Raw genomic sequence first — 23,725 nt, forward strand, 5'->3', positions numbered from 1 at the left:
CCAGGTACCTTCAGACATATTGTCATAGAGTCATGGAAAAATCAAGCACCTACCACGGTGGCTGGACAGCAGTGGGAGACACTGCTGTCCATCCCCCGTCTCTCGGACCAGCTCCTGGGCGCCGATGCTAAGACAACTCAAGGATTCATGGACTCCTACAAAAACACCATAGATGCTCTCAATAAACTCTCTCTCTCTCTCTCTCTCTCTCTCTCTCTCTCTCTCTCTCTCTCTCTCTCTCTCTCTCTCTCTCTCTCTCTCTCTTCAGAAAAACCTCAAATCCATCAAAACCTCAAAACCTCAAATCAAAACCTCAAATCCTCTTGGCTGTGGTGTGTACACTTACCGCGTCTGGAAACACGCGTCCTTCGCAACAGCACAACGGGTGTCCACATGATCGGCTGACTATGCGAGTATTCGGATGTTCGCAGAGGCTCATGTGCCGCTCCAGAGTGGAGTTGTCTATACCTCCACATCGACTTCGTGCTTTTCAATAGCAAGCGAGCAAGAAACATCGACTGTCAGATCATCTATGACCTTCCTGGTGGGTTTATGCACCTGGGAGGCCAAGCGGCCCCAAGTTGGACCTTTTGAAGCCTTTACAGCACCATTGAAAGAATGGATTTGCACCGCCGCTTCGCTAAAGCTCGGCGAGGCGGCGGCCAGGCCGCACGTGCTATGGCACAACAACGGGCGGCTGCGCGGGTACGCACGGCGGCTGCAAGCGTGGTTGCAGCTAGCACTCCTTCTACGTCGCAACAAATAGTCGACGGAGCTTCGTGGATGGTGACTACAGTGGACGGCGAAGCCGTCACCGCTGAAGAGTGTGAGGACTCTATCGGGTGGCTTCAATGTCACCGGAGCCACATGGCCGAGACCTACAGCACCTGCAACAAATTAACACCGCACCAGCTAATTCCATACCCGCAAGGAACCGCACCACAGCGCAAACTACCACGCAGATATCGAAGAGAAGTCCACCCCACCACATCCCGACGCCCTCGGTGTCCCATACTACCTAGAGACGACATCAAAGTCGTCATCTACGTGTCGACGGGATGGCTTGAACGGGGCACGAGTTAGTGACGCCACGCTGGGAGACAGCATCTTGCTAGCTGCCAGTTTGGAGCCGGAAACAGCCACTGAGGATTTTCTCCGGACTAATCACGAGCAGAACACCCTCATGGTGAGTACCCCACTCCTCGCTAGAGCCGAGCCTTATGCGTTCGCATGAGGAAACTCAAAATAGGCGAAGCCTCGTGTTCTACTCGGGCTTACGTCACGACATCCGACGATTCGGTCAAAGGAGTAATTCACAACATCCCCGCATATGACTCGGCGGAGGACGTCGTCAAGAGCGTCGTCTACTCCGGAAACCCTGCCGCACTGTATGCTCGGCGCATGGGCCGCACCAAAACTGCCATTATTAAAGCGAAGCTTTACTGTTCTCATTGATGGCGTCTGTGCACGAAAACGCTGAGGTGAAAGAAAAAAATAAACTCATCTGGTGGCCGGAATCGAACCTGGGTACCTCGCATTATGAAGCCGGCGTCTATCCGATTGCTGCGTTTCGACAAGGTCGAACCGTTTGGAAAACTTAAACGACAGAATCCGTCACGAGAAAGCTTCGCGGTCAACCATAGTCGTCATTTGGCGGAGGGGTGCATGATTTTGCTTTTTCCTGACACAGAGTTTCCTATTTTGTGTACTACCGGGGAGCAAAATATCGCTGCTGTATTCACAAAAAGAAGCGCTAAGTCTGCTGGTCCTGCGGGAGGCTTGGCCGTCGAATGAGCGTCTGTCCCTGGCGCGATCAAGCCTATTGCAGTTCCTGCAAACTTGCGAATCCCATGGACGAGCATGAGTGCGTAGTCAAGTGCGCCTTATGTGGCAAGACTACCCCATCGGGAACAAACAGGGCAAGAAACGTTGCCGTACTGAGTTTATTCTAAAACAACGCCAGTGGCGAAGAAAACGCGAGCGAAGCTGCGACGCGGGTGCCCACAAGGCTGCAACACGACCGCTCCGCCTCCTTCCCAAAACTGTCCCGTGGCGAGACACCTTCAAACACAGTGCCAGGACGGGATGACAAAGCAGCTCAGGCGCAACGGCAATTTCGCTCCCACTCGAAGAAACGAGGCTCTGACAAGGGCCAAGCGACCCAACAGAGGCCCGAGCAGCACCAGGACCCAGCCGGCGCCTCGCAGCTGAGCTGGGCAGCTAAGGCCTCCAACAAAAGCGATTCAGGGGCACATACATTCGCACTCCCGTCACAAACACCCCCGACAACACCCCTGCTGAACTAGCGTACGAGCCACATTAGAGCAGTTTATGGCGGAGAACAGACAGCTTCGAGCAGAGTTCGCGCAATTAAAAAGTCATCCGCTATTCCTGTTAACAAGCGAACCGGCCATCCTGAAGCCATGTATGCGAGGACTGTCCACCACCAGAACTCTCTCATTCCAGCAGCAGTGCGGGACTTTTCTCTCTGCTCCTCTAAGTGAGCGATCACCCCTCCCCACGGACCGTGAGGCGTCTAGGGCGCTATGCAGAGCCATTGCAAGAAGCCTGTGATGCCTATAGCTAACCGCTCTTTCTTTGTCCCCACTTCCTGGTTGAATGGCTGGCAGGCGCACTGCGTGCGGGTTTTCCCCTATCTGCCACGCCTAGCACGCCAGCCAGGACGGTTCCTCTTTCTCTTACTTATTACCCCTTTCCACTCACCTCCTGTGCAATAAAGATTAAGTTATTATTATTATTATTATTATTATTATTATTATTATTATTATTATTATTATTATTATTATTATTATTATTATTATTATTATTATTATCAGTAGTAGTAGTAGTAGTAGTAGTAGTAGTATTAGTAGTAGTAGTAGTAGTAGTAGTAGTAGTAGTAGTAGTAGTAGTAGTAGTAGTAGTAAAAGTATCTGCACCCCAAAACCGCCACGGTTATGTCGCCCAAAACAGAACATTCACAATCGTCGAAGCCGAACCTCCCCCTCCCCCCCCGCCGAGAAGAGGTGCCGAGGAAACGGTTGACCGACAGCCAACGGAACAACAAGCCATATGCTCTTGAAGCTAACTGGGGGCTAATCGCTCAGTGACAAACATTGTCATCTTGCACATGTGTTGCTTGGACGTCCGTCGCACCACCAAATCGAACGGAAGTTCAATTTTTCACAGATAAATTACGTGGGCCGGACGTCAAGCGCGCGACTCCTACGTCCGGCTGTAAAACGGACGTCCTACGTGTATCTATCGAAAAGGGGAGGAAAATGGTACGGCCGACGGCGTGAAGAAATCGTGGAAATTCCGGAACCCAGAAATGCTCAAGCTTCAACAACCTGTCTCCCGCTGTTATTTTTTTATTGTTACAGTTAAACATCATGATATAACGTAGTTAAAAAAAAATTTCGTTACATGCACGTTTCGAGTTGAGTCTCCCGTGAATGAAGCAGAAACTAAACCGTAATGCTAGACGTCAGTGACGGTGTACTCACCCTTAAAGGATTTACATTCAAACCCGGCTATAACGAACCCGGATAGAGCGAAATATGCTATATATCGAACAAAAATAATTCAGTTACAGAAATACATGGGAAACACATTCCTTATAACGAAGTTCACATCCGATATATCGAACTCTGTGCGCCTAGAATGGCCGCCGAAATGCATGGTTACGGAGCGGTGATTGAGTTGTGGATTGGCCGCGACCACGGAGCAAGAGCCACGACTAGGACATTGCGCCTTCAACGGAGCGACGTGACGGCTGTGACTATTTACGACGCGTTGGACTTACGACGGAACCCTCCCAGTCAGCGAGTCCGGACCAAGACAGCAGCATCGGTGAACTGTGGAAAGAGCTCGCCAACGTTGCCGATGATGTCGCGAGTGAAAGCCGTCCGATGCTTATAATGAAGCGCTTTCGGCCGTCGATGTGCTCCGCCAATGCTTATTCGATTTTGGAGAACGCGGACTCGAACTGCTGCAAACAATGTTTCGTGTAGAGAATGCTATTCTAGTGGTAGCCGCCAAAACGAAAGTGAAAACAAAAATTACCGCTTTTTTTGCAAAGTAGGCAGTTAAGGCAGAAAGTATCTTTATTAATTGCAATAAATGGATTATTTTGAGTATGGTTAATGGCTACTTTACTATGTTCGTTTCTGCATGCGGGGATGATGGAGTTGGGAAGGGGGGGGGGGTGCTTTCGCGCAATGTGAACTCGTAACAATAGGCTCGTTATAGGCGGGTTCGGCTATATCGAACTATTGTATATATCGAACTAATCGCGGTGCATATTGCAGTTCGCTATAAACGGGTCTGACTGTATTTGACAGTTGACAGTAAAAAACCGCGTGATTTGCGCCTGCTGTTTTCCCACTAGCGTAGTCACTACACGGCATTCCACTCCAAAGAAGCAAGGTCGCCTACCCCCATATTCACAAACGTAACTTAAGTATCACTTTCGCCTTTTGACACTTTCTGAAGCATTAACGCGTTTCAAGGACTAAGGGCGCTTTTTCGCGAACGCGATGCTCTTTTCGGCACTCAAAATTGTTGAGGGGGTGCTAGCTGGGGTACTGTACCGGGCGGAGACGGAATTTGAAATTGCGAGCCTTCTCTTGAAAATACATAACTCTTCGTTTTCAGGCAGCAGAACTGATCACCGACGAACCGAAACCACAGATAGCAGTTGAGTCGCGCGACTAAAGCTTGACTTTGGGCTAGTTGGTTATACATGACACCTTGAAAAACAGCGCGGAAAAACTCAGACGGAGAGGGACGGAGCGCTCGTGTCTGTTTGCCCTCTCTCCGTCCGAGTTTTTTTACGCTGTTTTTCAAGGTGTCGCGCGACTAGACGACGTCAAAAAGGCCTCGCCCCTAACCAGCACGCACTCACACGTGAAAACACACAGTAGTTTTAGTTGCGGGCTAAATTCGCTAAATTAGTACATTTATCCAGCTGATTTTTCAGAAAAAGTGCAAAAAACGATGACTCATCAGCGCAGCGAATTCGTTACATCAAGGTTAGCCGTCGCAACGCCTTGGTTACATCGAGGTCGCAAACACATGGGCTTCAATGGAGCTGGCAATGGGGAATTGAAAAAACTTCGTTAAATTCAGGAATTTTTTACATAGAGGTTCGTTGCATCCAGGTTGAACTGTATTATTATTCCATCTTCGGGGGAACGTGCTTGCAGCCGAAGACGCCCAGCGCGCGGATTTCTTTCTTTCTTTCTTTCTTTCTTTCTTTCTTTCTTTCTTTCTTTGTGATTTGTGCGCTTCGAGTCGAGCAAGGACACCGGGGAGCGTAGCGCAGTGGTAGAAGAGCCATGCGCCCCTTTGCCTTTCCCTCTCGCACTCCTCCTTTTCTCCCTTTCATGGGCGATTCATCGACGAAACCCGAATACGCCGCCGTGGGGACCGTCCTCCCTCGGTCACCACCCCTTCCCTGAATTAGCCCTTGGGGCAATAAAAAATTGCAGTGGCTTAGCTCGGCTATGCCAGGATATACGTAGCGTGAGCTAAGGTTGAGCTGGTTATTCTTAGCTTGCCTGGTTGTCTAGGATTAGCTTGATTATCATGCCTACTGGTGCTTCAATGACACGCACACGGTATGAGCATTATGTGACACATGTATATTTATCAAGCGGCTTCGGCGCAGCGTCACCAATCGCCCCAGAGCTAAGCTGGTTCCACAGGCGCAAGCCGGTGTTGCTGCGACGCACGAGCCATCGGTTGCACACCCGGCCACCCCTCGCATGATCATCAAGTGGACAGGGAGGCCACGTGCGTAACGGAGGTCAGCGAAGACGCTGGGCGCGTGGGGTGTGTGAGAGACGCCGGGCAGCGAGCAACGTTCTGTGCGCCGTGTGACGTCACTGCTCCTCGCGAATGCGCAGCACGGCTCTCCAGGAGCCACGCGAAACTGCTCAACCTCGCCAGTTTAGCTGAGCCCGCTACCATTTTGTCTCTCTCTCTCTCCTCATTCATAGTGGCACGGCTCGAGCGGCAACAAATTCTATGTGTGGCGTTAAGTTTACAGACGCGTTGGCATCGAAAGTACGCGCATCGCGGTCGTGACCAGCAAGAAAATAAGAACAAAACGAAGGAGCGCAACAATGCATGAGACACCGCGTGTTGCTGCGCTAATAAAGTTCAAATGTCAGCTCGTGCCGAGTCTTTGTTCCCCGGTCTTAAAAATTGCCGGTCCTTTTCGTCAGTCGCGACGGAAGGAAAATGCGGTGTGCAGCACACTTAGCATGGATAAAATTTCAACCGACGTATTCTACTGGGTGGACTCCTGGGCTAACTACGATGGTAAATTCATTCAAATTCTGGGGAAATGGTGGGAAGGAAACGCGGTGTTTGAGGTCTGTGACAATATTTCTGCTTCTCCTTGCGTCACCCTGCATAAAACAATAAGTAGCAGCTAACCCACGTGAGAAGGGATCCAAGTTGCAGACTGGCTTGAGGGTCCGCCAGTTCTGATTTTCTACGGTGGCAACTGGTGAGCGAGCGTTCGACTTAACACGCAGCGAAGTCCCCTGATTTATTTTGGATGTCATTGCGCGTGAAACAATCCAGTTCAGTATCGTGCTGGTATTCTATACACAGTAACCCTCTTTGTGACGACGCCTTGAGGACGGAAAACAGCCTTCGGTATAAGCGATAATTCGTTGAAAGCGAAGACGATTTGCACTCATTCCAATAAAGTGGCAGTCAACAATGGAAGGTTTACTGTATTTTATTAAACTAGCATTTTGCCGTACTAAAAAAATAAACAAGGTAGAAGCATATGTACAAGCTCATGTAAAAAAACAATAACACACCGGAAATTGCCAAGCAATTCTTTTGCAAGCATAAATCGTTCCCGTTTCTCAAAGATATTCGTTTAACCCTTTGCCCGACATTTTTTTTCGCGCCAACATAAATGCAACTCAAACGAGTGTCAGTTTCGATACTCGCCGGTGTGGCGGATTAATTTTACCGCTTAGGGCAAGTCGGCATGCCTTGCATTGAGATCACGGTCGTAGGGTCGACGACATGCATGGCACTGCACGCGGTAGTCGGAGTATAGCAAAGGAGGTCACGTTAAAAACGCATGTGCGAAATTGGTGCAGTGCGCTGGTCACCACGTATACAGAGCACGTTCGTTTTGCATGGTGTTAACAGACTGGCCTCTCTGAGCTCATTCGAAGGCAGCGGGTGCAAGCCTGGCTAAGTCAGTCCCCAGTAAGTTGGACTCAAATCACGTTACGAAAAATCTTGCTTTTGAGGCATTTGTGTGCGTTATATTTCGGTGCAAGCAACCAATTTGGAGACGGTGGGCTTATGAGACATTAGGTAATTCACATACACACAGAGAGAAAAAGCCTGACTCCGTTTTATAGCCTCTACTTTACGAAGAAATAAGCTCTCTAATTTTAAGTCTTTACCCAAAGGTATGAGCTGCGCAGTGGTCCTATAAACCTCGTGAGCGGGGAAGTTGATCCGAATTTTGAATTATGTTTTAGTTTTCATCAGCATTTCAATTTCTAAGAATCCTCAAAGGGACTTGCAGACATCGTGGAAGTAATTTTTGGAGATACGAGCGAGTTTCATTAGTTTGCGGGCCAAAGGATTATTTGGGGATTTGTGTGAACATGTTTAAACCAGATGTTATTGGCTTGTCAAAGGCGAAATTTCGAAAATTTGGAAATTTGTTTTCAGGCATCTTACGCACACTTTTTAAACGAAAAATCAATGCGATAACCTGCCTAAGAGATAATGCGAGTTGTGAAACACTTTAGAGCTACGTGCTATTCATTTCACATCAGTAATAGCGAAACGAATTTTTATGAAGAACATTTAGACGCAAAAGCAATGCGATGATTTTAAGGCCTGAAAGCTTCGAAAATACCCGTGGGCCAGATGTTATTTGATTTATTTGTGAGTTAAATTTCCAGAAGCCATAAAAAAACGATTTTCAATGAGCACATCTTAGACGCAGAAACCAATTTGATAACATAACGGGTCATGTGGAAACTAAGAAAATATGGTTAAGTCATATGTTATCCAATTAACCTCGTTAAAGTGAATTTTATAAACATTTTCTAAGCACACTTTTCTAAGAGGAACGAACCTCTGAACGGGCAGAAACCACTGCGACAACTTTGCTAAGAGATATCGTGGGCTTTGTGACAACACGGTACAGCGTAGTCAGAAATATATTTCGGGTGGCGTTATATAGGCCACTGGGGAAAAAAATAACAAAAAAAATCTCGGGCCATCTCTACTAACGTGATACCTTGGGAGGAGCGAAGCATAGAGTATATATGGGTATTCTTGGCGCCTTGGCGTTTTTGCCCACGGAGATGAAACTGTTGGGCGTAGAGGTATACAGGAGGAAGGCGAGGAGTAAACTTTATTTAGGCGAGCCTTAGGTGCAGAGGTATACTTTGCTGTAAAAGTTTCTTATTTGAAGCACGAAGCTCTCTAGCGCGTGGCGTAAACGAGTGTCCCGGTGTTTCTTTAGTACGCGTTACGAAGCGATCCAGCGCGAGGCGTAAACGAGTGTCCCGGTGTTTTTTTAGTACTCGCTGCGTTCTAGTGCGAGGCGAAAAACGCGTTTCCCGGTGTTTTAGTACTGTGACTACATGATACCAACGAATATTACGATGACGACGACGACGACGGTAGGAGACGTCAACAGCCCCAGCCTCTAGGGGCTTCGCCCCTAAAATATATATAAACAGAAAAAGAGAGAGACTGCGCTGGATGCCCGAACAACATATGAGGAGTTTTTTTTGTTTGTTTGTTTGTCGAAATGGGTCAAATTCACAAACCGCAACTAAGTCAGATACAACTGTAGTGACAAGAAAAACTCGGCAACTTTCTCCTAGAAAAGCGGTTGCAACGGAATAGGTTGGATGAGGCCCGGCAAACGTGTACGCAGGTCATACTTCGTATCGAAAATGAGCCAAATTATCGTGTGTCGGATCAAAATGAGGCAAATCCATTTACCTAATAGGAGTCTGCTTTTGGCGTGACGGTTCGGACTGTTTCGTGGGTGTTTTCGCAAGTGTTTTGCTTGTCGGAGCTCGCTTATCGTGGATTCGGACGGAAATTAGGAGATCGGCGAAAGATCTGTCCCCAGACGTCGGCGACAAAGTGAGCGGAATAACTGCAGGAAATCAAACTTAGAGATGTGAATAAATCGTTTCAACACGCCTCCCTCGCCCCTACGGTGTAAATCTGAGTTCTTTTTCACTCGCATATTTACCATTTCATTACTTAACTAAAAAAAAAAAAATCCTGGGCCATCTCCACTAACGTGATACCTTGGGAGGAGCGAAGCATATAAGGGTATTCTTGGCGCCTTGGCGTTTTTGCCCACGGAGATGAAACCGTTGGGGGTTAGAGGTATACAGCTTTGCTGTAGGAGTATCTCGTCTGTGAAGCACGAAGCTCTCTCGCGCAAGGCGTAAACGACTCCCCGGTGTTTGTTTAGTACGCGTTACGAAGCATACCCGCGCGAGGCAAACGAGTGTCCCAGTGTTTTATTACCGTCACAACATAAGACGACTGTTACGACGACGACATGAGACGCCGACAGCCGGAGCCCCTTAGTGGCTTTGCCCAATAACCGCCGCCTACAAACCCTGACCGTTCCCCCTCCCCCCTTTTATGTCGGTAAAGGTGAATAATAAATGACCAGCCCTCTTGTGAAGGTTTTGGAAATTAATGGTAAGGCAATGAAGAGCTTGCTAACTTCGTGAGTGTCTTCAGCTAGCGTGCCTAGGAAAATAATCCTGCGGATAGAATTCGAAGATAGCTGCTTATGCTGCCAAGAAGATTCACCTGCCTTTCATGTATAGTTCTTGTGTTCTTCAAGCCCTGTAGCAAGTGTTGGTTGGCTTTCCCGCCAAAACTCCATCGTACCATTCGGGAAAGTCAATTTCAATAAAGTTTTCATAAGAATGCCACATCAAATGGGATGTTTCGATTCAATACGAGAATCCAAAATTGTCATCCTAATAGTACGTGGTTACATCCGCCGCCTAATTTCTAATTACTTGTGGCCGTAAGCTTCCCCTAGCTGACATGTAAAGCATGTCATATAATAGCTTTGGCAGCGTTGCATTTATGTCCTGTAACAATCTTTCGTTTTTTTTTTTCTCAAATTTTGTTTAGGTGGATCTGACTCATTTCTAAAAAGAAAAAAAAAACTCCACATATGCCATTTTTATGCATGCATAAATTTCGGGAGGAGATACCCTGGCTTCGTCCCTGCAGCCAGAAATCCTGAAATCGCTCTTACATGTTTGCATGCGTCCCTTTTAGACAGCAAAAACCAACACGGGGATTTTACGGGCCTAAGAGATATTGTGAGAGTATTTAAACGCCCTTCAGTCAGTTGTTGTTGGTTGAATCCCGTCAGAAAAGAAAATTTCAAAAATCGTGAACTGTGTTTTAACAGCGAAGATGTTAAACCGTTATTTTTCGTGTCCGCTGCAGTTAGAAATAGCAAGAAAATAACGGGGGCACGTGAGCACGTGCCTCGGGGCGGCTGCCCAGCCTCCCCACCACGCGTTTGTCAAGCCAGCATACCTACTTAGGAGATTGGCCAAGATTGGCCAAAATAATAATAATAAAAAAACAGCGTTCGCCGTAATCGGGGCACCACTTGCTCGGGACGAGAAAGACACGTCATAGCGTGCGCCCCTCCAAGGTGATGTCCAATGATTATCACTTTTTTTTTTTTTTTAATGAAGGGAGCTCAGACTTATAGCAACAATGATGGAGTCCAGGTCACTGCGGTAGCGAAGAAGCAAATCGGCCATAATCGTGGACTTAAACCGTCGTGATGGTCGTGAATGTTGCGTACGGCTTCGCTACCTTCAAGGCTTACGCGTTAGTGTGCGGTTCCCTCATTTTTTAAATAAAATCGGGCTGTTTTCAGACATAAAAGCAGTTGTCATAGTCTCGCAGGGCTACGGGTATACGCAAGACTCATTAGTATAGGCAGTTCTGTCTTTTGTGGCCCTGTACGCCTGCAGCTGTACTCGACCTGAGTACAAATAAAAGTACCAGGAGATGGGTGCTTCGAAAACGTCTCTCAGCCGATGATAAATTGATTCAATTTTAAATTTAAATTTTTGCATTTGCATTTCAAAATTGTCGTTTTAAATCTTAATGTCGATAAACGGAAGGCGGAAGCAAATTTACTATTCTTTATTGCTCTGCCTATTCTTGCTGAATACAAGGAAGTCGGAGTGTATATTATTATTATTATTATTATTTGCGTTTAATTATTAAGACGCTGCGGATGTAGTGTCGTTTTCTTTGCTACATGTGTAGCGCAATAATACTTTCGTGCGAATATAAGAATCAGCACCGCGAAATAAAAAGCAGCAGAGAGAGCAAACGCTCTCTGTTCAATTCTCTGCGTCATAGGTGTGACAGGGAGTGGAGAGAAATAAGAGAGAGAGAGAGAGAGAGAGAGAGAGAGAGAGAGAGAGAGAGAGAGAGAGAGAGAGAGAGAGAGAATTATTATTTGCAGTAGGTTAAAGGGGTCGGGGTGGCCGCAGGCTACAGCCTGGCGGCGACTAGCGTAGCCCTGTCCATGAGGGAGAGTTGTGTCCCTAGGTCAGAGCTACCCAGCGCCCCCTCCCACTGCTCGTCGGAGGAAATTAGAGGGAAAGGGTCCCTACCCATTCCCAGCTCACCCACGAACAGGAACGCACATGGCGACTCCTCCAGACTCACACTCTCCCTTGCCGAGCGGTACTTCACCACATCCACCCGTCCCTTTACCCTTCCCCCAATTGCTCTGCCTGTGGCACACGCTCCACTGTTCCCCACTCCATGTGGGGCTCCCCTAGAGAGAAATAATGTTTATTGGATGAGCGTTGGTGCTGCTGACAGGGAACTATAGAGTTCCTTTATATAACTCCCTGCGGGAGCCATGTAAGGGAACTCCAGGGTTGCCCTTGCCGTGGCTGGAAATGCAGCGCTGAAAAACAGATTCATTGAGATCTTTACGCAAGATGGCGTTTCTCATCTGAAAATTGGTGAGGGGAATGCATGGGCCATCAGTTCTTGTCAATTGCTAATAGTTAATGAAGCAGGCGGTGACGATCCAGAGAGGCCGGAAACATACGTAATCAAATACGATTTCGAGTGCTGTACCTGGGAATTAATAACAAAGTTTAGTTTTATAACTACAAGGTTTTAGAAAACATAATAATTAAAATAACAAACGTCTCAATTTTAGATCTCAATTGTTATTGGCTGTTTATGAAACTGGAATAGTAATATTATAACAATCATCAAGATTAATAAGGTTCGGCACCGGCAAGAGGACCCTATATCAAGGAAAACAAATAGCATGCCATCAGGAATGAAGACTACGTGTATTCTATTGTTATTAGTGTTACCAATAATTAAGGCCATTTCCAGCTTTGGGACGCTGTGGTAGATACCCATTTTATTGTTTAATTTACTCCCCTCAAAAATTACTGTGACTCATGTCCCTGTGGATTGTCAATATATTTACTTTTTCTTTGCCGTTTAATTGGCAGTTACCCTGTTGTACTTCTGTCGTGCGGGGGGAGGGGTGGGAGGGGGCATTCCTGTTTTTTTTTGCCTCTAAATACATTATTTAGTAATCGGGAACCCTAATAAAATTTAGTTTAGCGAATCAACTAAACAAAGCGGGTAAAAAGAATCAGCACACTTTTGCATCCATTCCGCCGCATTTCATGAAAAAACTCGTCCTTTTTCTCTTGTTGACCGGCCTTCACCGAAATCGAGATTTCCACACACGTCCCGCTCCCATCCTACATTCGCGGCACAGTTCGGTTTTGCCGCAGCGCAACCCAAGCAACGCCGTAGCCACGGCAACGAACTTCGCTAAACCAGGCGGCGCTCGCGTCAATTCCTCGCAGCTACTCTCGGCGTGGCATCTTGCGAGCGAAGAAACACACGGGCGCATCCTCGAACGCAAGCGCCTGTCGTCGCCTGTTGCCGGCATTAGCAGTGCGGCCGAGTGTTTTGAACTTTATTTTTCCCCGCGAGGGAGCCGGCGGAGGTTATCGCGCTCCCAGTTATCCCGTAACCGCGCGGCGGATTTCCTGCTGTGGCCCAAAGACTGTGTTTATTGGGACGCGATCGTAAATCAAGCGGAGTGCGAGCAGAGCTCGAACCGAAACGACATCGACGACCGCTCGTGCGTCTGGGAGCAGCAGCCGCGATCGAAGATGGTTGTCGCTGCTTCGATGTGTTACGTGCAGCAGCAAATCCATATGCGCGTCCGGTTTCGCTGAAAGCAGCCGCTGCTGCGGCGTATCTTGTGGACGGCTCGCACGCTCCGGCGCTCACGGGGAGCAAAGGGTGATCGGGCTTGCGGGATTCGGCAATGCGTCCAGCTTACGACGACTTGGGTCGCGCACAAGGTAGGCGGCCTTTTGGATGAACGCAACTTCCCCCCGTAGTGCTTTCGCCTGCTTTCTTGCGCGCTGCGTTAAGTTGCTGTTGGCTGACCCCTTCAGCGGGAGGGCTTCAAACGCCTAAAAATACGCCCAGCGTTGTAAAATCGGAGCCATTTTTCGTTTAATCAACAGCGCTGCAGTTCGTTCCCCTACAGTTCAAGATGTGACCGCGATACTTATCGATTTCGCCGCGGTCCGGTGCATGCCCGTCAAGTTTTAGTTGGGAAACATTAGAAAGCAGACCTAAAGCATTTCCTTTTGTTTATGAAAGCAAGAAAAAATGTGCTCTGTTCCGTTCATCATGATCCGAATACCCAGCAGAGCAGGGTAGATAGTCATACCGGACCTTTAACGCACTGCTGTCAACAGTTACATTTCCTTGTTCACATTATTATCGCGCACTACACATTTATTGACATTCGCCCATCCACACTTACATTTCGCATTTCACGCCTTCTGTGGTCGTATTAAGCAGCACATACTGCACGAACATCTTACATTCAACCTATAAGCATCATGTTCAACCTCATCATTGAGCTGAACCGCTCAAATTCAACATTGGAAAGAAATGGGGGAGGGGTCTCGGCGAGTCCATATGGTTCTTTGCCCGTTGATACCCATCACCACTCTTGACGAAGAAAAGGGGGGGGGGGGGGGGGGGGTCAATGACTGGCCTTCGTAGTAAGATCAAATGTAGACTCAATAAGCACTTCAGCTTACGCAAACAACTAAAGCAAATAGTTGGCCTCCGTCCCAACCGTTAATGCGTGACATTTGTTTGCAAAAAAGCGGCTTGTTCCTGTTCTGTGGCTTATTTTGCGCGAATGCAAACTGCACGCTTTTCTTTTTTTTGCTGCACATTTTGCCCATTTCGTTGCATTAGCAAGAAAATAATAAATGCTCTGGTGTAAACACAGTGCCCAACTGTAAGCCATGTTTTTCCAAAAAGTAGCGCATGTAATAAAAATGTGCTGCCATTTGTGTTACGTAAGAATTCAAGCATTGGCAGCACTTGTTCAGACTGCAGTGTTTGACTCTTACTGCTGTGAATAATTTAGTCCGCATCCATTTTTTTCCCTGAAAGTGTAAGATTATCTTAATAGCGTGCCTCTTTGTGCTTGTGCCAGCACTTATTCCGATCGAAGTTGACAGATGTCCAACGAAGGAATCGGACTGCTGATAAATCTCCCTTCCTGTACATCACTCTTGATTGATAAGTGCCAGCATCTCTTGTGAACGTAAGCAGGACACTCGTAAGATAAAAGTTCAGCGATAGGCAGATAGCTTACCCGCCACTTATCGCCAGACCAACCATCCGTTCCACCTGCAGCTCTCTAGGCTCAGTTGCTGTTTCGATCTGTGTGCGTCGCTGTGTGCCGTGTCCTTGTACCCGGAAGTCTGTTTAACCATGCCACGTGTGAGTGAGCTCTGCTTCGTACACATTCGTACGGAAGCGATGCATTGGTTCGGCAGTGCTGTCCTCTGACTGACCAATCTCTTCTTGTCTCTCCCGGTGTTTGTCTGTGTGTGTTAAACAAAACAAACAAAGCCGTCCAACATGCAAGCCCCCGAGCATGTACCGATGCTAGGCTTTGCCTCCAATTCTGCTGGTAAGACTTCCTCACTGTGGGCTGCTGCTGTTGCTGCTGCTGCTGCTGCTGTTGTCGCCTGCAACCCCTCGTCTGCCTCCTCCATTCCGTCCCTGTACGCCGTTCTGCCTGTCGTCGCTCGTTACTCGTTCCTGAACTGTGCAGTTCCCTCAGAAGCCTCCTCTCTCTCTTAATGAGCCTACCCACTGCACGTGGCACAAATGATGGCATCGTACAGTGTGCGCAAATGTTAGCCTATTTGTTGCTAGCAGCCCCACAAACTTTGTTTGACCAGATCACTTTACAAGTATTTTAGCAACCCTGCCCGTTTGTCTGGAGAGCACTGACCTCTTAACGGAAAGGTACACATTCTTCAATTAGCCTTTGAATGGTGGCGTGCACTTAACGTTTAACACTTAGTCACTTTTGGGTAGTGGAGTCTTGCACGCCGAAGATGTATTGTTCCCAATCATTGTTCCAGCGCCAGTCGTAGTAGTTCAGGCTGATGCACCTTGGGAACTCACTTTGATACAGCTGTATCACGTCCTTTAGGCACAGCGTAGTATTATTTTAGCATTGCACTGTACGTCGTCTGTTCACTGCACCTGGTAGCTCAGCAAGTGTCAAGTAGGTTGCACTAAAATATTTGGCTGCCCAGTTCAGCTGCACCTGCTCTTGGCTTGATGTGAAGCTTTGCGTGTTTTGCTGAACTATATGTCCTTTTATGGTATGTCTTCTTCTCCATACGCTTACTTGTTGCACCACCCTGAATTAATGCGCTGTCTCAAAACACCACAGCTTTTGCTACTGCTTCATACAAGTATATTTTGCAAAAACATGACAACTTTTAGATAATGGAATCAAACCATTTGTCCTCTTATGGTATGTCTTCTTGTCCATACGCTCACTTGTTGCACCGCATTGAATTAATATGCTTTCTTAAAACATCGCTGCTTTTGCTACTGCCTTATACAAGTGTAGTTTGCAAAAACATGACATCTTTTGGATAATGAAACCAGTGAGTGCTTTTATTTTGTAATTTGAGAGAAAAAAATACCTTTAAGTTTTGAAAAGGAGTTCAGAAAGAAAGGAAAAATAATATTCAGTCTGCTGTACAGTTGCTAATATTGCATGTTTACTGATGCACTGCTAAAGCATTTTCATTTTGATTCAGGAAATCTGGTAGTCGCATGAAATGCTGAAATGTTAACTGTTACTGTTCCCGTGGTTTGCTGTGGAATTTTGATATTTTTTACCCGTGTGAATGTTACATTTAAATTGCGGTCGATTATTTTCTTAGTTTTTGAGTGACTGCGGCACACCTTGACGAATTGATAAAGATAAGATCGATAAAGAAAGATAGGCAGGATGATGGAGCATTAATGGTAGTTCCTGGTTTATGGGACATTGCTGCTGAATGTAGTTTACATCTAGCCTAGATTTCAAACCTTGAAGTGTTTGAACCCACCGCATAGCGATCTCGTATGTACAGTAGCCGACGGATTTTTTGAACCTGGAGGGGAACGAAAAATAGTCCGAATAAAAGAGCAGTCCAAAAAATCCGTGAGTCATCACCCCTATGGGACAATAGTGGTTCCTCGGGAAAGTCTGAAATGTCCAGCAAGTTCGAATTTCTGGAGTACGAAAAAACGGTCGGCTACTGTATTGCTGTAATTTTGGGAACATAAGCTAAATTAAAAAAAAAGGGGAATTATAAATTTTCCTAGTGCAGAGCTGCTCTTTTGATTTAGCTCAACTCCAAACTCAGTTCCGTTAGAGATATTGACTGATGTCTAGCTTCAAAAGCGCTTATGCACGTAACTTGGAAATGAGACTGACAAGCAGCTAGATAAGGAAGGTGATGAAGGTGTGTTCTGTTGAAGGATTGACAATTGGGCCGGTTGGCAGTGGTTCTCGAGCGTCTTGAAGTAGTGTAAACTCGACACGGACACAGACCACAGCGCTGTGGTCTGTTGGTTTCTTTCTTCTTGTGTTCAAGGAGGTATGATCATTGAGGGAGGTTATGACAATCCATGGGTGTTTCAAATCCATCGCGTTTCAAGTCCATCGCATTTAGAAACACCACCTAATCGGCTTCATGTCCTTCGAAAAAAAAAAAACGTTTCTGCAGCTGTGCATAAATGGGGCTTTTTGTGGGTTTTTGCAGTAAAAAGGGGATGGAGGCATATGGAACCAAAAAATGTTAGGTCTGCGTATACCTCCGGTTATAGACTGGAGTGCAGGGGGCGAGCTGTATTGGTATTTCTTAGATTGCAGTTTGTTCAAACAAACCTTGGTTCTGTCAGCTGTCGGTGGCAAGATTTACGCAGCATGCCACGCACATAGCGCTGGAACGCCTATTGTGCGTTTGGAGCGGGCCCTTTTTGCGTCATATAACGTGCCTGGAAGCAGCTGTGTGCGAACATGAGTTCCGTGGAAGATGAGTCGCTCGCGTCACGCACAGCTGCTGCTGCTGGTCAAGATGGCCCTTTGAGAGAGTTTTTCTTTGGCACAAAGTGGGCTAATAAACTTGACGCATATTTCTGTTGTACACAAATGGGGATGTTTTCTTGGGCTGATGTTTTCTACACTTACTGGGGGGTTGGAGAAATTCCAGGTTTACCTTTTTTCATTCTCGTGTTTCTTGTATGGCTGAGATCTTTATTTTCTGTGCTCTGAATCCAACGTATTCTAGCTATATTCAATTTTTTTCGTCTACAGAGCAGTAATTGGGGTATAATTGAGACAGTACAAGGTTAAACTGCTGGAGCTAGTTGAATGCTAGCCTAATACCATTGATGTTTCAAACAAGCAAAATGTTCCTTGGTTTAAAAAATGCGCCTGAAATGAAATAAAAAAACATGTAAGAAAGTTATTAATTTCGAGCTTACACACCACAAAAAAAAAGCTGCTATTTTTTTTTTCCGAATTATATTTGGTTTACTGAAGCTAAAGGCAAGGCACTCTATGTGCAGGAAACGGAACAAACATTTTAATTCTGCTGTCATAAAACGTATTGTTTTCTTCACGTGGCCCTTATTTATAGAGACAATGGCCCAATGCAAGCAACTCAATGCAAGGTTATTTCATTTATTGTTTTGAGTATAAAAATACAACCAGCTAGAAAGTAAAAAGACGATCGCATGGCAATTTAGTATAGTTTCTGCTTCCTTTAAATGAAAGGGTAAACCTTTTCGAAGCAAACGTTACATGTGTCAGTGCTGCTTTTTTTTCAACGAGTAGAAGAACTTGCTGCACACGCATTGCTCCTTGGGAAGCCCAGTATGGTTTTAAAAGGTTTTGTAAATGCGGTTTAATCACACTATCACAATGTCCGCAATGTCCAGTTGTGAGTCATATCGATCAGCCCGCTGAAATGACGACGTTCATTGTTTGGGCTGTACAAGGGACGAACGGCTTGCAATTTGGGTGAAAGTCATCTCTTGACAACTATTTTTTTGCTGCTTCTTTCATTTCTTCTTTTTTGTTGTTGTTGTTTCCCTTTTAAGGACCGCTGAGAGCTTCAACGGGGCTGCCTTGTCTTGTGATGTAGCTAATGCTTCTAGTCATGTTTTATGCATGTCACCCCGACCAGTGAAATTTAATTGTTAGCTATGCGTATACGTGTTGAGTGGTTGTGTACATTAAATGTCTGTCTCAAGTGTATGTCGTGTGGAAGCTCTGACGAAGCTCGCTCGTCTTCTGTAAGTTTGCTCAAAGCGACTCAGCTGGCGTACTGTGAGAATGATCTGAGGACAGAAAAAAAACTGCAAAGACGTTTTGATTCTCCAGTTGCACTAGTTGCTAGCCACTTGGGGAAGGGGCGTGATTTGCACCAACAAGAGTGCTTTCTTCCGTGCATAGATTAGAATAGATCTCGGCTCCTGATATCTATAAGAATATCCTACATGTTCTCTGCGGTTTTTGCGTTTGTTGGCGGGGACAACTGGTGGATATCGTTTCGCCCGAGACGGCCGCTACATAACGCTGCCAAAAGATAACTGAAGAACTCAGTCGAATGTCGGCAAAGTACAAAAAGAACTTGTAGTGGACGAGGAATGAGATAGCCTGTATTGAAAGATAGAAAAATAAAAAGTGGTTGCGAGATGCTGGATTGATGAGGTTGGGAGAAGAGAGGGGCCCAGGCAATCAGCCAAGGAAAAGTTAGTTTTAGGGAATGTGTGACATAATGGACATTTTACTGTGTACAAAAAAAAAAACTGCTTATAGGTCACCACATTCTTGTGTTTGAACTTATTGGTGTGGACTTTGAACTTATTTGTTTGAACTTATTTGTTATTTATCAGTGTATTGAGTTGCTACGAAGCAAAATTTCTGTACAGCCTTAAGAGTCCAACAGTGAGCTAGGTTGTTCCTGGATGCTGGCCTTTTTGGTCAGTTTTAATGCGACCAGGAAGACAGCAATACAACTTTGCCCTGTTCGAAAGATTGGGCAGCTCATACCTGACTACAGTTTTGCTCAGCAGGAATCAATGTTCCCGTCACAGAGGAGTTCCTAGCTAAATGTTAAAGTGTACCGGTGTACCAAAAGGGCCTATGATATACATGACTTAGAAGACAAAAATTGGCAGTCAGTACACCATGTGTCACCTAGGCACAGTCAAGCAGGAACCTGAGATCGGGCTGTTGTTGAACGTATTAAAACAAAGCAGACCCTTTTATCTGAGTGTGGCCATGGGTTCCGTGCTTGCTTCAAACGGGGAACCTCAAGCTAAAATTGAACAGCTCGAGCCAACCTGATTTTCTCAATGCTGCATAGGGAAAATGACTTACCCAAGTTTCTTTTATTTCTTTTGACTTTTGCAACGTCAAACTGATACAAGGGCACACAGAGACAGTGCCTTGTCTGTGGCTCAATCACCTGATACTTTTTTATGCGTCAGCCAGTGTTTCCACCCTACCTCCTCCTTTTCTTAATTATGTCCAATTAAATGCACCTTGTGCTAACCTTGACATAGTTATCTTACCATGGCAACCTTTTGGCTGAAGTGAAGTGTTGTGCCATCTTCGTGGTCCCTCTAGTTCATTATGCAATAAGGCTTAGAAAATTCTGCTGTAGTAATCGTTGGGTGCTGATGCGTGATGTGTGCTTGTTTTGAGCCAAACGTGGATGACCCGTTCCCCCTCCCCCCATCTCCCTCGCCCTGTTCCCAGCAGAAGAGGATGACAAGGTCTCGGCAGCAAGTGACCAGCACCCTGAGGCGGCCGAGCACCGCACCATACACATCAACAAGGCCCAGAAGCAAAAGTTCTGCTCAAACAACATCTCGTGAGCCTTTCCTCTTCCTTTCCCTTTCTGTCTACTTGTATCTCCCTTTGCACACGCATGAGTTGGTAGTCGTGATGTATAGAGTGCACATTTTCTTACCAGGTCAGTGTGTGTGCTGGGGGGGAGGGGTTGCCACACTTAAAAAAAAAATTGGCATCACACAGCAATTGGAACTCACTAAACTTCAAAAAACTATAACTGAGCTATAACTTGATGCTTGTTCGAGAGTACAGTTTCTTTTTCTTTCTAGTCACTCGCGGCCTTCCTTTTTCCTGCTCATTCTCATTTTCCAGAACTGCAAAATACAACGTCATCTCGTTCCTCCCCAAGTTCCTGTTTGAGCAGTTTCGGCGATATGCCAACGTTTTCTTCCTCTTTATTGCCCTCTTACAGGTGAGCTCCCTCTGCGGCGATTTCTAGGGAAAACGGGTATCAGGGTAGCAGTAGCAGTGTAGCATCAGCAGGCTGTCAGCACTGCTGAAAGTGCTTGGCAGCACTGGTTTCCTTACTATCCACATTTTACACTGTGTGGACGTTAAATAATGCTGCACAAATAGTGCTTACACCTGTGCTCGGAGTAGAGAGCAGTGCACCAGAAACGTGAAGCAGATATTGCTTTTCCAGCCTATTTTACTAAATATTTCATCCTTGATCCTAAAAACAAACATGACAGCTGTTCTCAGATGGAAGAGATGGTGTATCTGGGGCTGATGCGCTATCGGGAGCAGTGAGCTAAGAGGCTGATTGTAAAGGTGATCAATTCCCAGCTAACTTCTTTTTGCAGTTGGTTCGCTCTAACCCATCTTCACATTGCGGGACATTTCTTGCTGAATCCTTCACAGTTTGCACGTGGCAGTCATGAGTGATTGACCGCGGACAAGTTTTTCCGTTTTCTTTTTCTTTCTATTTTGCAGCAAATTCCCAATGTCTCCCCTACGGGCCGGTACACGACCGCCGTACCGCTTGTCTTCATTCTGGTGGTCTCAGCACTCAAGGAAATCGTGGAAGACTTTGTGAGTTTGCTTGTTCTTCCTGTTCCCTCTTGGCTTGTACCACGGGATCGTTGCTGTTGCGTTTAAAAATGTTTGTTGGCCAGTACAATTTTTTAGAGCTGTGTTGCTGGGGAGCATTACTGGAGGTGTTAGAAGGATCCCACATGGGGAGTCTCCGTGCATCGTTTTGGAGAGTTGTTGTGAGGAGTAGGCGAGATAATGATCATGATTAAAAGTAAGTTTATGTGGGAGTGGGATCCCTGTGGACGGGAGTGGGACAGAGCGTCCTGTGGATTCAGGTCGACACAGGTCTTTGGGGAAATGCATGTGAAGAGGCAGTAGTAACGGAGGCTGCAGAGGGGAAGGAGACAACACAAACGCTTCACAGGCATTTCACGTGGTTTGGATTAGGAGTTAAAATTTGAAGCGCTGAATTTTAATTCAGGTGGCGGGACTACTTGCCCTGTTTTTTGCATTCTGGTCAAGTAGTAAAGATAGAATAATAAACTTCTTAACAGTTGAATCTGTTACAAAATTTCTGGCGAAAAAGTTGGGGAGCATCTGGAGATACATCAAGTGGTTCATTTTCCTCGAAAATATTATTAGTGTAGAACATCCGTCAACTGTTTAAAGAAAATGCATCGAGTTCAAGTGACCGGCCAGTGGAGTGTTCCACTCAAGCGTCTTGCACCATGGCACGATCACACACTGGGTGTCGCCACGCTGTGGCATGCATGTTCCGTGGACGTTTTGTCAGTGCGCACACTGTGCCAGCATTTTCTGTGCTCAATTAAAGAGCAGTAAATTTGCATAATGAATTCACTCCCAAATCACGTAGCGAAAGAAGGAATGTAGGTGCAGCAACAAGCAAGGAGCAACAAGCAAGCAGCAACAAGCAAGGACATTATTAGTTTCTCGTCATCCATTGTGGCGAAACTTTACTTTTGGTTGGATTGGGGGAATATAAACCTTTGGAGTAAAAAGTCCTTTGCAGTGTTCAAAGCAATGCGTAAATAAAATACTTGTGTATTCAATCTCCTCCCTGCATTTTTTGGTTAATCTCTGTTTGCTGTCACTTTCAGAAACGGCACTTAGCAGATGATGCCATCAACAATAGCATAGTCTTAGGTAAGCATGACATATGAGCTTATTGTATGAGTGCTTCATGTTTTTTCTTATGCACGAGTAAAAATATTCTTTCTTTGATTTGCTCCAACGTTTGTTTTCTACTAGGGCCACCTATGTGTATGCAATAAATCTAATGAGGAGTGCTACTAGTTCCAAACTCCCTGCAAAGATACCAGACCATAATGAGGGCAAGTGATGAGTCATATCAGGCCAGCATTTTATACCTAATGATGCTAGACGTCTAAATGGGCAACTTAGCGGGGAACTTTTTATCGATGGGTAGATCATGATTTTGGAGAGCAGAAGCACTGCATGGTTAAACAAGGGGATCAGGAAAGAAGTACACGTCTGTGCATATACCGTATTTTCGCACGTATAACCTGCCCCTGCATATAATCCGCACCCGCACTTTCAGCCCGCCGGAAAAGACAAAGAAATCCTCACACATTGCCCGCACATTTGCTACAGGAAAGGCTACATCAAAGCTACTGCTTGAGCAACACATCACATACTATGTAGACAGAAAAAGTGTATATTTAGCTAGTAGAATACACTGACTGCAAGGCCAAAGTCACAATTCACTAATATAAATCAGTTGTTAGAGTGTGCCCGTGCTTGTTTTTTCTTCCTTGTCCTTGTATGTTTTGTTGACTTGTCCTTGTATCTATTTTTGGTGCGGGTTATACGCGCGAAAATACGGTATGTGTCTCTTCTCTCTTCCTTGTCTCTCGTTTTACAATGCAGTCCTTTCACTTCTCAGGATTCTCTAACCAACTACTGATACCAAAATTCAACCCCTGGTCCTTACAAATCTTTAACCCTGCACTGAAGCAGCCCTGAAGCCTCAACACATAGAGCCAGAATTTAAAGAAAAAAGTTTCCTTTAGAAGACACAGCCTGTTGATTGTTGATTGTTTGGCTCACCCCTTCCAGCTTTAAGAAATGGGGAGTGGAAGGGCATCAGGTGGACCGAGGTCATGGTGGGAGACTTCTTAAAGATCACTAGCGGGCAGTTCTTTCCTGCTGACTTGGTCCTCTTGTCCTCAAGGTAAGGTACTACCACGCTGTTATGAAGTAAGCAAATTCAGCATGGCATGAGTTCACTTCTGGTTTTCATTCAATTCTGTGAACGAGGTGTTTGTGAAAGCATGCAGCTGTTGTTGCATGCATGGATGTGCTGGCTACGGTGAACTGGAGGCATTTTCTAATGGCTTGAACGGCTGACTGAGCAAGGCCGTTTGTTCA

At 46.0% G+C, this 23,725-nt stretch overlaps 1 protein-coding gene across 22 annotated transcripts in view; it reads left to right on the top strand.

Annotated features, from left to right (window-relative positions):
- The window catches only part of Atp8a (ATPase phospholipid transporting 8A1), a 126,648-nt gene that overhangs the window by 56,980 nt on the left and 45,943 nt on the right, over window positions 1–23,725 (top strand). For 6 of the 22 annotated variants that reach the window (XM_077703096.1, XM_077703100.1, XM_077703098.1 and 3 more), the window contains 6 exons: window positions 15,031–15,091; window positions 20,246–20,360; window positions 20,654–20,753; window positions 21,275–21,373; window positions 22,435–22,480; window positions 23,414–23,528. In XM_077703096.1, the coding sequence (XP_077559222.1) occupies window positions 15,031–15,091; window positions 20,246–20,360; window positions 20,654–20,753; window positions 21,275–21,373; window positions 22,435–22,480; window positions 23,414–23,528 (536 nt within the window). Of the gene's footprint in view, window positions 1–12,984; window positions 13,446–14,842; window positions 14,899–15,030; window positions 15,092–20,245; window positions 20,361–20,653; window positions 20,754–21,274; window positions 21,374–22,434; window positions 22,481–23,413; window positions 23,529–23,725 lie in introns of those variants that run through there. The other 16 variants (XM_077703101.1, XM_077703104.1, XM_077703110.1 and 13 more) reach the window with 9 other exon arrangements.

The sequence above is a fragment of the Haemaphysalis longicornis genome, unplaced genomic scaffold (genome assembly GCF_048455015.1).
Source record: "Haemaphysalis longicornis isolate Haplotype H1 unplaced genomic scaffold, Haemaphysalis longicornis Haplotype H1 scaffold_3, whole genome shotgun sequence".
Lineage (NCBI taxonomy): Eukaryota > Metazoa > Arthropoda > Arachnida > Ixodida > Ixodidae > Haemaphysalis > Haemaphysalis longicornis.